This window comes from Odocoileus virginianus, unplaced genomic scaffold (assembly GCF_023699985.2).
Source record: "Odocoileus virginianus isolate 20LAN1187 ecotype Illinois unplaced genomic scaffold, Ovbor_1.2 Unplaced_Contig_3, whole genome shotgun sequence".
In the NCBI taxonomy this organism is placed as follows: domain Eukaryota; kingdom Metazoa; phylum Chordata; class Mammalia; order Artiodactyla; family Cervidae; genus Odocoileus; species Odocoileus virginianus.
This window is the reverse complement of record NW_027224320.1, coordinates 1,843,569-1,856,416: the sequence shown is the minus strand read 5'-3', so window position 1 is coordinate 1,856,416 and position 12,848 is coordinate 1,843,569. Positions and strand designations below refer to the sequence as shown.

Sequence of the window (12,848 nt, the reverse complement as noted above, 5' to 3'; positions counted from 1 at the left end):
GGTCCACCAGGCTGGTGGTCCCAGACCCTGCAGGAGAAGGGGTTTCCAGCCCCTGGGAACCCCTGGCAGCTTTGAGAAGGCTTGCCTGCACCCCCGACCCTCCCCCAGTCTGTCCTGAGAGGAAGGGTTCCGTGTCTGGGGCCTGTGGTCACTGGGCGGGCACTATGTGCAGGCCCTGTCCTCACTTCACCCACAGTGGGTGTCGGGGTCCATAGCCCCCTCCACAGACGAGGAGCCAGAACCAGCAGTAGGTGGCTCAGCGGGTGCCCTTGGCCAGGACTTGGGGCACGGCTGCAGGCCTGCTGTGGGCACCCAGGCCCCACACGGGGTGGACGAGCTGGCCGGTGGGCCAGGCACAGGGTCAGAGCAGGGAGAAGCGACCCCGGTAATGGTGGCCGGGCGGGCTGGCCACGTGCACACACCGCCCTGGCGCCCGGGGGGAGGCCTGTTTCACAGGTGAGCAGACCCAGGCTCTGGGGTGGGGGGTTCGGCCCGGGTGCCCCCACGGGCACACACACCCGTGTACACACACAGCTTTATACTCGGTCACACGCCGACACCCTGGAGAGGCAGCCTGTCCCCCGGCTGCTCCCCCCACAGCCCCTCCGCCCCACGCCCCCCGCATCGTGTGACTGGTGTCCCCTCCCCTTTGAAACCAGGGAGGACCTGTCCAAGGAGAGCTGATTCGCTCCTCCATGAACGGGGCCCAAGACGACCGTCCAGCCCAGGCCCTGGCCTGCAGCCGGCCCTTTGCCCACCCCCTGACCCCCCACCCCCATGCCTCAAGCTGCTGCTGGTCCATAGGAAATCCGGGCATTGTTCTCCTTAGATCAGAAAATAGTGGCGGCCTCAGGAAGTAGCAAGACCCCTCCCGCCCCCCACAGGCGTCCTTCTCGAACGCTGGTCAGCAGACAGTCCCGTGGGGCCCCACCCCCTCCTTGCCCCGCTGGCTGAGCATGCTCGGAACATCGCCCCAGCGCACGGGGTCCCTGGGAGTGGACACCGGGACCTCTGCAACCCCACCGGGTGTTCGCTGGAGGGTCCCCGGTGCAGACCCACCTTCTCTGCTCAGGGGCCCGGTCAGGCTGGGGGCGGGGCCGCGGCCAGAGTCCCCTGCCCCCCACGGGCTCCCCGGCTCTGCCCTCCTTGCGGGTCAGCAGATGGGAACGGCACCGCCCCCCCGATGCCCATCGGAAGGGCCTGGGAGAGCCTCCCTCCAGGCCTCCCTGCTCTGAGCCCTCGTCCCCGGCGGGAGGGGGCGGGGGCGCTGACGGGCCGCGGGCTCTCGTTCCAGCTGCGTGGTGGACGAGATGGACTTCTCCGCCATGGAGCTGGACGAGGCCCTGAGGAAGTTCCAGGCGCACATCCGGGTGCAGGGCGAGGCCCAGAAGGTGGAGCGGCTGATCGAGGCCTTCAGGTGTGGGCCGGGCCAGCGGGGAAGCGGTCCCCTATCAGAGGCCGGGGCCCCGAGGGCAGAATCCCCCTTCAGAGTCAGGGGGCCCCTCCTGGGTGCCAGGTGCCATGCGACCCAGTGCTAGAGCCTGGGCCTCGGACGCTGGCTCCCGAATCCGTCAGCGTCGTCACAGGGCGGACGCTCAGAGACACAGAGAGCCTGGTTCTGACACCTGCGCCCCATGCCGGCCATGTGACCTTGAGCTGGTCACTTAATCTCTCTGCGCTTCAGTCGTCACCAGCAGAGGGGGAGGATGATGGCGCCCACCCTGGAGTGGTTGGGCGGGTGAACCACCCGGGACGTGTGGGCATGTTTAGCCCAGCGCCTGGCACCCCAGAGAGCCTGTAAGCCAGTCCCTGCCGCCTGGCACCCCAGAGAGCCTGTACGCCAGTCCCTACAGCCCTCCTTCACGCCAGGACTGTGCACGCTGCCACGTGAGGCCCAGCCCCCTGGTCTCTGCAAGGGTGGTGAGGCCGCAGAAGAGAAGGTCACACACAGAAGAGACCCCAAACCCTGGTAGGGGAGCATTCCGACACATCCATCCAGGAGGGCTTCCTGGAAGGGGCAGCTCTTAACAGGGAAGAGAAAATTGAAGCCCACGCTATCTAAGCTCTGATTACTGCTGCCTCTGAGCTTAGGTCGCGGTACTCCCCCTGGTTCCTCTTCTCCATCCCTGCCCTACCCACCCAGCCCCCCACAAGGGCGCCAGTGGAAGGGGCTTTGGGAAGGCGTGGGGGCATATCGGAGGCTGTGTGTTAGCGAGGCTGTTAGTTCAGCTGCCACAGCAAAGGTGCTGCAGCATCAGGCGGCTGAAACCACCCGGAGCTGGGCCGCCCTCTGAACTGCAGTCCTAGGCTCCCCTCACCTGAGGTCCCCAGGGCAGGTCCATCTCTACTCCGGGCGGGACAGAGGGCGTGGAGGGCCCACGCTGCCTTTAGGGCACAGCCTCCCATCAGCCAGCACTCCGAGGGGGCCCGGGGATGTGGTCCTCAGCCCCAAGCAGCCAGCCACCATCCAGCTGGGGGGTGGGGGGAACTTGACTCACTTGGCCAGCAGATGGGCAGACGGGAAGGGCCAGCTCCGCTGGTCGGGGGTCCCCGCCGTGTACCCGAGGCAGACACAGAGTCTCTGAGACGGGTGACCAGCCTCGGGTGTTTGCGGCCACTGGTGGGCGAAGGGTGGGCTGGCCTGCCCCGGCTGAAGCCCCGCCCCCCGTCCCGCCCCAGCCAGCGGTACTGTGTCTGCAACCCCGGGGTGGTGCGGCAGTTCCGGAACCCCGACACCATCTTCATCCTGGCCTTCGCCATCATCCTGCTCAACACCGACATGTACAGCCCCAGCGTCAAGCCCGAACGCAAGATGAAGCTGGAGGACTTTGTCAAGAACCTCCGCGGTGAGCTGCCCCGCTTCGCGGCGTCGGGTGGGGGTGGCCAGTCCTGGGGCTGACGTGAGCTCTGGTCTCTGAATGACCGCAGGGTTTGGGCCCAGGCCCGGATACCGGGCCAGAGGGTGGAGGGGCCGCAGGCCGGGCGCCCGGGGCCTCGGGCACTGCCGCTCCCCAGCCCCCTGTCTGGCCTCCCTGTGGCTCGTGGGAAAGCTGGCTGTGAGCTGCGTGCTCCCGGTGACCCAGGAGCTGGGGGCTCCGGTTCCTCCTCTGGTTTAGTGCCTCAGCCATGGAACCGGGGTCTCTGCTGTCTGTGAAGCGAGCGCGGGGGCAGAGGCTCGGGGAGACGGGGCTGCCGGGACACAGCTGCCGGCCGGCCGCCCTGGCGTCCTCGCGGTTCCTGCACCTGATTGCTCCGCCGCCCCACAGTGGGGACAGGTGGCTGTGTCCCCCTAGTTCCCAGGGCAGGGGCCGAGCACCCCGGAACCAGGAGAGCAAGCTGCTTGGCTCCGTCCTGGGAGCCTGGGCCGTTCCCACCAAGGGAAGGTTCAGAGAGGGGAGGGGACTTGCCTGAGGTCACACGGCAAGTGAGAGTCCAGGAGGCAGGAGCCCCGCGGCCAGGCCAGCACTTCTGCACGAAGCGCACACCCAGCTCTTTCGTCTTAGGGGCAGGTGTCCCCACCCCGCCACACACACACCAGACACACCTTTCCTCTGAAATCGCTCAGCTGCCCAGCAGGCCCAGCAGCCCGCGGCTCCGGGAGTCCAGGGAGAGGCAGGAGAGGAGCCTGGACACCTGACAAGCGGCGTTTTGCTTTTACTGATCATTTTCTTTGAATTTTTTTATTTAAAAATATGTGTATATACATATGTTTACTTTTTCATGCATTTCAGTTTTGGCTGCGCTGAGTCTTTGTTGCTCTGCGTGGGCTTTCTCTAGCTGCGGTGCACGGGCTCCTTCTCGTGGTGGCCTCTCTTGTGGCAGCTCATGGGCTCTAGGCACACGGGCTTCGCTGCTCAGCAGCATGTGGGATCTTCCTGGACCAGGGATCGAACCTGTGTCTCCTGCATGGCAGGTGGATTCTTAGCCACTGAGCCACCAGGGAAGTTCCTTAAACTTACATTTTGGATGGGTCCTGTCTTCACGTGGTTCAGAAACCAGAGAGTCACGTGACCCAGCAGTCACCCTGCTTGGCATTTACCCGAATGAGTCAGAAACTCCCCTCTGCACAGAAGTGCACACCTGACTCACAGCTGCCCAAACCATGAAGCCCCCAGCTGTCCTACAGTGGGTGCACGAACCCTGGTCCATCCAGACCGTGGGCTGTCACTCAGCGCTGCAAAGAAATGAGCTGCCGAGTCTGGAAAAGACACGCAGGACCCTTAAACGAGTATTGCCAAGTGAAAGCAGCGCTTCTGCAAAGCCTGAACGCAGTCTGATTCCAGCTGCATCACATCCCGCGGGAAGCGAGGCAGGAGACCAGTGGTGGGCGGGGGGCAGGCAGAGATGCAGAGAGGAGCCCAGAGGGTGTTCGGGGCAGTGGACAGTCTCCGTGTGATGATGTCACGGTGAACACGTGTCGCTACGCGTTTGTCCAGACCCACGGGATGGACACCACCACGCGGGAACTCGCGCGTGACCTGTGGCCTCTGGTGACTGGGGCATGTCCGAGTTGTAGCGAACACACCGCTCTCATGGGGCTGCTGATTGTGGGGGCGCTGGGATGTGCTTTCCCCTCAATTTTGCTATGAACTGGAAGCTGTCCTGGAAAAAGAGCCAATTAGAAGAAACCGGGAAGTGCAGAAGGTCCACCGCAGGGCCCCTCCCCTCCGGGGAGGCCGTCTGTCGGCTCTGAGTCCCCCGTGCCTCCCAGAGGTCCCCCAGGAGCCGGTGCGGACGCCTGTGGCTGGCTGCAGCCGCGTCCACTTGGCACCTCGCTCTTGGGTTGAGGCCCAGCCATAAACCTAGGGGCCTTTGCCACGTCTGCTCACCTCGATTCTGCGGACACACAGCCCTCCCTGTCCCGGCATCCCCACAAGGACAGCTGAGCCAGTTCCCCGACGGGGCACACGGGTTCATTCCCTTCCCCAGCAATCTGGAGGCAGAACCATGATGCATATCACGTCCCAGGGGCCAGACCCCCGAAGGCACTCTGTGCATCTGAGGGTCCGTGACATCATGGCAGGGGCAGGCGGGCCCGGACGGCCCCCCAGAGGGCCGAGCCGTCCCATTGCCGCACGCCACCCCGGGAGCCTGTGGGCCGAGGGCCGGGTCGTGCATCTCTCCTGAGCAGGCCTGGTCTTTCCGGCACCACTTCCAGGGCCGTGTAGCAGAAAAGGCGTGAGCGTGTCATCAGAGCAACCCAGGTTCAAGTCCCAGAAATGGGACAGCAGCCCCTCAGACCCAGTGAGCTGTCCGAGAGGGAGGAGGCTTGAGCTGCCCTTGTCCCTGAGAGGTCGCTGTTCTCCGGGGGCCCTGTATCATGGGGGAGGGCTCCTGGCTCAGAGAGGCTCGGTGTCACGCTGACGAGGGGCCAGATGAGGACATGGGCCCGCCCCTCAGCGCTGTGAGTGGGATCAAGCAAGGCAGTGTTTATGGAGCCCCCTGAGCAGGGCTGGAAGGCCCCTCCTCGCTGACACGGGGCAGAGCTGGCCTGGAGCTGGAGCTGGGCTTCGGAGAACACAAGTCCTGGGCGGGACCCGTCCAGCAGCTGTGGGCTGGGAGGCTGTGGCTCAGCGGGGGATGGGCAGGGGCGCCGCTGCCCAGACGTGGTTCAGTCACGGTGCCTTGGGGTGAGCCGGCCACTGTCCCCTCCCAGGCGTAGACGACGGGGAGGACATCCCCCGCGAAATGCTCATCGGGATCTATGAGCGGATCCGGAAGCGGGAGCTGAAGACCAATGAGGACCACGTGTCGCAGGTGCAGAAGGTGGAGAAGCTCATCGTGGGCAAGAAGCCGGTAGGTGGTCTCTGTGCCTGCCTCGGGGGTGGGAGTGGGGGACCACCCAGGCACCCAGGAGCCCCCCAGCCCTGTGGCCCCGGGCCAGCCCCTGATGCCTCTGGAGCTCGTTCCTCCAGTCAGGACTGGTGACTTACATCACCTTTGGGGCCATCTAAGCCACTTCCCCCTGGGTCCCCCTGAAGAGAACCTGAGGCCTTGTTTGAGCCGGCGGCTGGGGCCGTGCAGTGACTCCTGGTGCCCTGGGCTCCCCTCGAGTCCGCTCAGGGCGCCAGGGAGGTGCCACGGGAGGGGTGCCCCCGGGGTCTCCACCAGGCCCCTGGAGCGCGTGTGGGGCGTTAACCTCTCTTGTCGTCTGTTCACCGTTTCCCCCATAGATCGGATCCCTGCACCACGGGCTCGGCTGTGTGAGTGCCCTCCGCTTCCCGTTCTGTGTTCCCTGCAAGCCCCCAGCTCCCGGCCCCCAGACCCACCGCTCTGGGTGCACAAGTCACTCTCCAAAGCGATGAGAAGTTTGCTCGTCACAGTTCTGCCCGCCTCGGATCTCGGCGGCCCTGCAGGGAGGGCTGTGCTGTCGGCCCAAAGCAGACAGTCTCCCTGTGTCTCATCTGGGCCTGGTCGAGCTTGTCCCCCAGCCCTGAGACCCTGTGCCTGAACTGATGGCCTTAGGGTGGCACTGAGGCCTCCCGCCCTCCCCCTGTCCACCTGGCCCGGGTCTGCCTCCCCGGTCCCTTCCACTGGCCGCCAAGTCAGGGCCCAGGACCCCTGTCACTTGTGTGACCCAGCCCCCCAGCCCCGCGCTCTGCCGTCCTGTCTCCTGCACCCGAGGGCCCAGGCTGGGCCCGCATTCCCTCCCGTGTCCCTGCGGGTGGCCGAGCTCGGCCCTATAGGGCTGTGTGTGCAGAGGGCGGAGACCACCCCCTCGGGGTGACGACCGCCGGCTCAGGTCCCCACACAGCCCCCCAGACTTGGACTTCGGGGCTGAGATCCTTCAGGATGGAGGGCCTGGGAGCTGGGGGTCTTGGGCTGCATGAGAGGGGCGCTTCGGGGGGCTTCCCGGGACCAGGGCCCCATGCGAGCTGGCGCTGAGAGCGGCGGAAGGCGGTCTCCCTGGAGCAGGGCGGCGGGCACGGGGGCGTCCCCAGCCAGGGCGCGGGCTGACGCGGCCCCTCTGCGCAGGTGTTGTCGCTGCCACACCGCCGCCTCGTCTGCTACTGCCGGCTCTTCGAGGTTCCGGACCCAAACAAGCCCCAGAAGCTCGGGCTGCACCAGCGCGAAATCTTCCTGTTCAACGACCTCCTGGTGGTATGTGAGCCCACGGGCACGGGGCTGGGTGCGCAGACTTCCGGCGTCTTGGGCTGACTCCTCCAGGACAGAGCGTTTGGCCTCCACGGCTCCGGGCCTGTCCCGGCCCCTCGGCCTCCAGGGAGCCTTTTCCTGACGCTCCTAGCAGAGGCCTCGCGGCTCCCTGAGCCGCCCCCCAGGGCAGGCAAGTGCGGTGCTGTCCGGTTGGCCTGGGTCTCAGCCCCAGGACTGGAGGGCTGGATGCGGCAGAGGGGGGCTCCCCAAGAGGATGTTGAGCTCTTGCCTCCAGAACAGGCAGCCTAGGGGTGAAGATGGTCCCGCAGCCCACTTCTTCCCTGGGACCCCTGGCCCCTGTCCCCGCCCGACGGAGGACCAGCCGCTCTTGTCAGGCCTCCTAGCCTGGAGTCCAGATATGCGGCTTCCAGTCCTTTAAGAGCCCCTGACCTTGAGCAAGTCACTGCAGACCTCTGGGCCCGGTGTCCTCCGCCGTCCGACTCAGCCCTCAGCGGGTTCCGCTGTGCTGCGTGGGGCCCGCGGGCACGAGTGTCCCTCCTCCTGCCGGCCCTTCGCTGCCCCGGGAGCCTGCTGGCCTCAGAGCTGCGGGGCAGGGGGTCCTCACACAGGAGAACACGGCCCCGGGGGCTGCGAGAACCCTGAGTGCGTGGGGTACCCCGCACTGCGGGTCTGGAGCTCAGCCTCTGCATCTGGCTGCCCCCAGGTCACCAAGATCTTCCAGAAGAAGAAGAACTCGGTGACGTACAGCTTCCGGCAGTCCTTCTCCTTGTACGGCATGCAGGTCCTGCTCTTCGAAAACCAGTGTAAGTGGGTCCCAGTGCCCGGAGTTCATGTTCCCACTTTTATCAACAGAGGGCCGGCTGCAGGCTCCGAGTAATAACCAGGGAGCATTTCATATAATCAGACGTGGGGCTCATCACATTGACTTTCGCCGTTAACTTCTTGCAGGTGATAAGATTTTTACATTTAGGGCAGAGTGAGTTTATTTAAACAAAACGTGGGTGGAAAGACATGCAGTAAACGGCCCTGGTGATGTGTGGCTTTGACCAGTCGGGCGAGGGTCACGCCTGAGGGGCTGCCGAGGTTCCCACCAGGGCCCCGGGTCCATGCGCTCTGGCCTTGGCGGCCGTGTGGCCCGGGTCTCTGACGTCTCCGGCCATCGCCCCCCCACCCAGGCTGGAAGGCTGCCCCTGCCTTGCTTTCCCCTGGAGAGCCTGGTGCCATGCGCACCGTTGTGTCCAGCAGGCCCCTCGGGGAAGGGGTGGGGGTGGCAGGGACCCCCTGGGAACAGCCCGACCAGACCGGGTCCTCAGGCAGAGGGTCACCGTCAGGCACCCGGGGCTCACACAGGCGGCTCCCGGTCAGTCCCGGCCCACTTAGGTCAGACTCGGTTTGAACTCTGTCTTCCGCTTTATTGGCCTGGTTCTGAGGTCGTCACGCAGGGTTCAGCTGTCCTTGGCTTCTGCCGAAAGCTAGGTTTGGGCTCGTGAGGCCCACGTCCCCACTCGCTGGACAGGCTCTCCAAGCTGCTCAGTCTCCCCTGGCCCGCATCCCGATTTTATTTAGGAAACCTGCTCAGGCCTCTAAGCATTGGAGCTCACGGTCCTGAAGCAGGTCTGAGCTGTGATGGGATTGTCCTCCGGGCCAAGGACCGTCGCATGCCGGGTGGTGGGTGCTCGACTCCCTCTGATGAGGGAGGGGGCGCCAGGACCCCACAGCCCCGACAGCTCGGAGGCGGCCCCAGGCAGGAAGGAGCAGGCGATGCTGTCAGCTGTGGGGCGCCCACAGTGTCACCCGAGGGAGCTGGGGGCGGGGGGGCCTGGGAGCATGGAGGCCAGGCAGTAGAGAGCAGCGTCGCCCAAGGTGACAGGACAGGTGACTGGGGACACGGCCTCCGTCTCCTCCCAGACTCAGCACCTGGCCAGCTTCACGTCCCAGGCAGAGTGACCGAGGACCCTGACATTCAGGGTCCAGGCTGCAGGCCTGTCCTGGGGGGAGGACCAGGGCCAGGCCCTGCCTCCGCTCAGCCAGATCTGAGCCTGGCTCGAACACGGAGCAGCAGGGACCCCGGTCGGGAGCGGGGGGCTGCCTGGTGGTCCCCACGAGCAGCGCCGCATCGTCGGGCACATCCGGGGAGCCCCGTGGACATGCCGGCCCGAGGGGAGGTGGGGCGCCCACACACAGGCCTGTGCTCTCGCGTCCCCTGCAGACTACCCCAACGGCATCCGGCTTACGTCTGCCGTCCCGGGGGCTGACATCAAAGTGCTGATCAACTTCAACGCCCCCAACCCTCAAGACCGCAAGAAGTTCACCGATGACCTGCGAGAGTCCATCGCGGAGGTGCAGGAGATGGAGAAGCACAGGATAGAGGGTTGGTCGCCGTCGTGGCCGCCGGGGGGCGGGGGGCGGCGGGCGGCACGGGCGCTGCCTCCCGTCTGTGGCCAAGGCTGCGGTGCCGCCGTGACTCCCGAGCCGCGGCCACGTGCTCGGACAGCCCTGCCGCCCAGGCCACGGCAGGAGCACGGACGGGAGGGCAGTGGGCAGGGGTCTCCAGGTGGGAGCCCGTCCTGCCCGGGGACCTGCACCACGGGCCCCGAGCAGACCACAGCCCTCCTGGGCCCCCCGCCCCCCGGCTCTGAGCCTCGTTCCGGGGGACACATGAGTGTCCCCTGCTCCCCAGCCTCCATCCACGGCCAGGCCGGGTTAGCCTGGCTCCGCTCTAGACCCAGGAATTCAGTCTCCCCCCAGAGTCGCTGAGCTCCCTGCAGGCCTCAGCATTCTGGCCTCTGCGGCCTCCCATCGAGGGTCTCCCTCGGTCACGGGGGCTTGGTGAGGGGGGGGCGTCACTCCAGCTCCTCCCCAGATGACCTCAATCCTCCATCTCCCCGCCAGCCCTGGAGGTGGTGGGGCTCGGCCCCGTGCCACCCAGAGCAGACACCCCCCGTTCCTCCGTTCCCCCGCGTCGCCCTCCTGACGGTTGCCCACCCCCATCCACCGCCCCCTGCCCCCCGCCCGCCCTGGGCCGGGGCCCTGCTCCCCTCACGGCCCGGGCGCTCTGTTGCAGCGGAGCTGGAGAAGCAGAAGGGCGTCGTGCGGCCCAGCATGTCCCAGTGCTCCAGCCTCAAGAAGGAGCCGGGCGGCGGGACGCTGAGCCGGGCCTGCCTGGACGACAGCTACGCCGGCGGCGAGGGGCTCAAGCGCAGCGCCCTCAGCAGCTCCCTGCGCGACCTCTCAGAAGCGGGTAAGAGTCGGGCCCAGGCCGCCCCCCACCCAGCGCACATGGGGGGCTCCACTGCGTGTGGTAGGCTTATATCGGCCGGGGGGTGGGGGCCACCGCGGCGGAGGGCCTCGGACTGCGCGGGTCCGGGTGGCCACCTCCAACCCACCGCAGCATCTAAGCAGGCAGGGAGGGCATCCCCGGAGGCCCCAGGCAGGACAGCTGGGCGGGTACCCCGTCTCCCCCGCTTTTTACTTGCCCTTCCGTTTCCTGAGCCCGGCTCTCGCGCAGTGTGAGCCAGGCCCTGTCGCCCTGCGCTGCCCATGCCCCCCGCTTCACGCTGACGAGGGCAGGGGGTGATGCCTGCTGCGCCATATCTGGGGCCTCATCGTTGCCCGCGGTCCCGGGGCCTGCTCTCCCGGCAGAGGCCCCCTTCCCGGGAAGCCCAGGCCTCTGTCCAGCCCAGAGGCGACAGGGGAGAAAGCCTTGGCGGAAGCCGTTTCCTTGTCTGTGTGTGTGTGTGGTTTGCTGCCGGCCTCTTAACCCGCAAACAAGCCGCCTGGGTCTCCTGGGTCTCCTGGGGTCTGGGGTGTGCCTGGAGCATCAGGGGGCGCTGGACCTCAGTGGTGGTGGGGGCGGGGAGGCTGCTGCCCCAGCCTGCTTTGCTTTCGGGCGCTGTTGCGAGGGGAGGGGGGTGCGCGCCATGGGCTGCAAGGGACAGCCTTTTCATCCCCCACGAGATGCGTCAGGCCAGGCAGCTCCTCCCCGGAAGAGGCTGGGTCAGCGTGGAGTGGAGGCAGCTGGGCACGTGGGCATGTGGCCAAGCCAGTGCTGTAGGCTCCAGGGACCCTCGACTCGCGCCCCGGCCCCAGGAGCCCGACATGACCTGGGTTTGCTGGGGGGATACCCTCTCGGGCTGAGACCAGCGTTCTCCCCCTGCCCCGGGGCCCAGCGGCCTCTCTCCCGCCAGACGCTCGCCCAGCCCAGCCCAGCCCCCTCAGGCATCACTGCGTGGCCGGCTCTGGGCGCCCAGAGAGAGCTGCCCGAGACCGCATCCCATCCCTACCCCCGCCCCCCCGCAGCAGCGCTTCGTCCCTTCAGCATGTTCGTTTCTCAGAAGTTTTCCCCTTTTTTCTCTTTTTTTTTTTGAGTTGGATTTTTCCCTTTGCTTCTATCTCATCATTTTTTTTTCTTTCCATCGTGAAAATGCGAAGTGCATGGCCAGCGTGAGAGTCAAGTAAGGCTTCTCAACCCGGCTCTGCTGACTTCCTGGGCCGGGCCATCCCTGCCCTGGGGGCCGCTCTGCGCAGGACGCCTCCGCACCCCGGTCACGACAATCGGGAACCTCCCTGAAGACTGCCGGGCGCCCTCGGCAGGGAGAGGGCAGAGTCTGGCTGGCAGCGTGGCCGTGGTTGAGAACCGCTGGTTTTCCCGCAGCTCGTGACACCCAGCTAGACGTAACCGAATCGCTCTGGGGCCCGGGGCCCGTGTTTGGGTTTGTGCAGTGGGGCCGCCTCGGGCCGCCAGGGGCCCCGTCCAGCCCCCCAGGTAGGAGCGGCCTCAGTGCAGCTGGCCAGTTACTCCAGCTGCTGACGGTCAGGACCCCAGGCGTCTGCTCTCTGTAGACGGAGCCGTGTGCCCGGTGCACGGCTGGGTGAGGGGCCGAGCTCTGAGCTCTGGCTGGTTTCTGTCGGGGATTCTCAGCCAAGAAGGACTGCAGGGGGCCAGAGTCCTTGGACCCTACGCCAAAGAGGGTCCCCAGGAAGAAGCCACCTGCTCCCAACGGTGGGAGGTGAGGTTCGGCAGGTGTTTCAGTCGCCGCCTGGGACAGGCCCCCCACCCGCGATCTCCAAAGGAAGACAGGCCAGCGTCAGCCACCTCCTGGAAGAGGCCACAGGTGTGCGCCCTGTGCTGGACAGGGTCAGGGAGAAGCGCTTCAAGGCAGTGACGTCCCCGCCTGCGTGCCCAGCCAAGAGGATCTTGGAGAGGATGGCCCAGGCGGAGGGCCAGTGACACCCAGCGGGGGCTTGTCCTTGCTCCCAGAGTGGCTGCCCCAGACCCACGACGACCCGGCCATCCAAGAGCCAGGACCCCAGGGACGGGGCCTCAGCCTGCCATGAACCTCGGGGACCCAGGAGGCAGGCGTGGTTTGACGGCTCAGCAGGACCCAGGCAGCCGGCTTGCCAAGAGCCAGAGGAGGACGCGGCCCTGACCCAGCTCCCGCTGAGCTGAGAGGTCTTCTCCAGTCTCCGTCCATGTGGTCCCCCTTCCGCCTCTGCCGGGGCCCTTGCTTGTTTCAGGGGTGCCAGAGCCGTGCCAGCCTGCGGTCAAGGATCCCAAGGGCCTCCAGGCAGAGCCTAGCTGGGCCCACACAGCATGCTGATTCGGGGGCTTTGGCTGCCAGTCTCGGCCGAGTCACTCCTCTGAGCCTCCATTCCCCGGCTGCAGGAGGGACAAGCGCTGCCCCCAGGGTCTGTGAGAGCTGCTGCCCGCAGAGTGTTGGGGGGGCCTGGCC

At 66.5% G+C, this 12,848-nt stretch overlaps 1 protein-coding gene across 9 annotated transcripts in view; it reads left to right on the top strand.

Annotated features, from left to right (window-relative positions):
- The window catches only part of IQSEC1 (IQ motif and Sec7 domain ArfGEF 1), a 277,893-nt gene that overhangs the window by 258,440 nt on the left and 6,605 nt on the right, over positions 1–12,848 (top strand). For all 9 annotated transcript variants that reach the window (XM_070463465.1, XM_070463464.1, XM_070463468.1 and 6 more), the window contains 8 exons: positions 1,295–1,417; positions 2,680–2,846; positions 5,657–5,796; positions 6,174–6,203; positions 6,976–7,101; positions 7,820–7,919; positions 9,326–9,487; positions 10,181–10,357. In XM_070463465.1, coding sequence (XP_070319566.1) covers positions 1,295–1,417; positions 2,680–2,846; positions 5,657–5,796; positions 6,174–6,203; positions 6,976–7,101; positions 7,820–7,919; positions 9,326–9,487; positions 10,181–10,357 — 1,025 coding nt within the window. The remainder of the gene's footprint in view (positions 1–1,294; positions 1,418–2,679; positions 2,847–5,656; positions 5,797–6,173; positions 6,204–6,975; positions 7,102–7,819; positions 7,920–9,325; positions 9,488–10,180; positions 10,358–12,848) is intronic.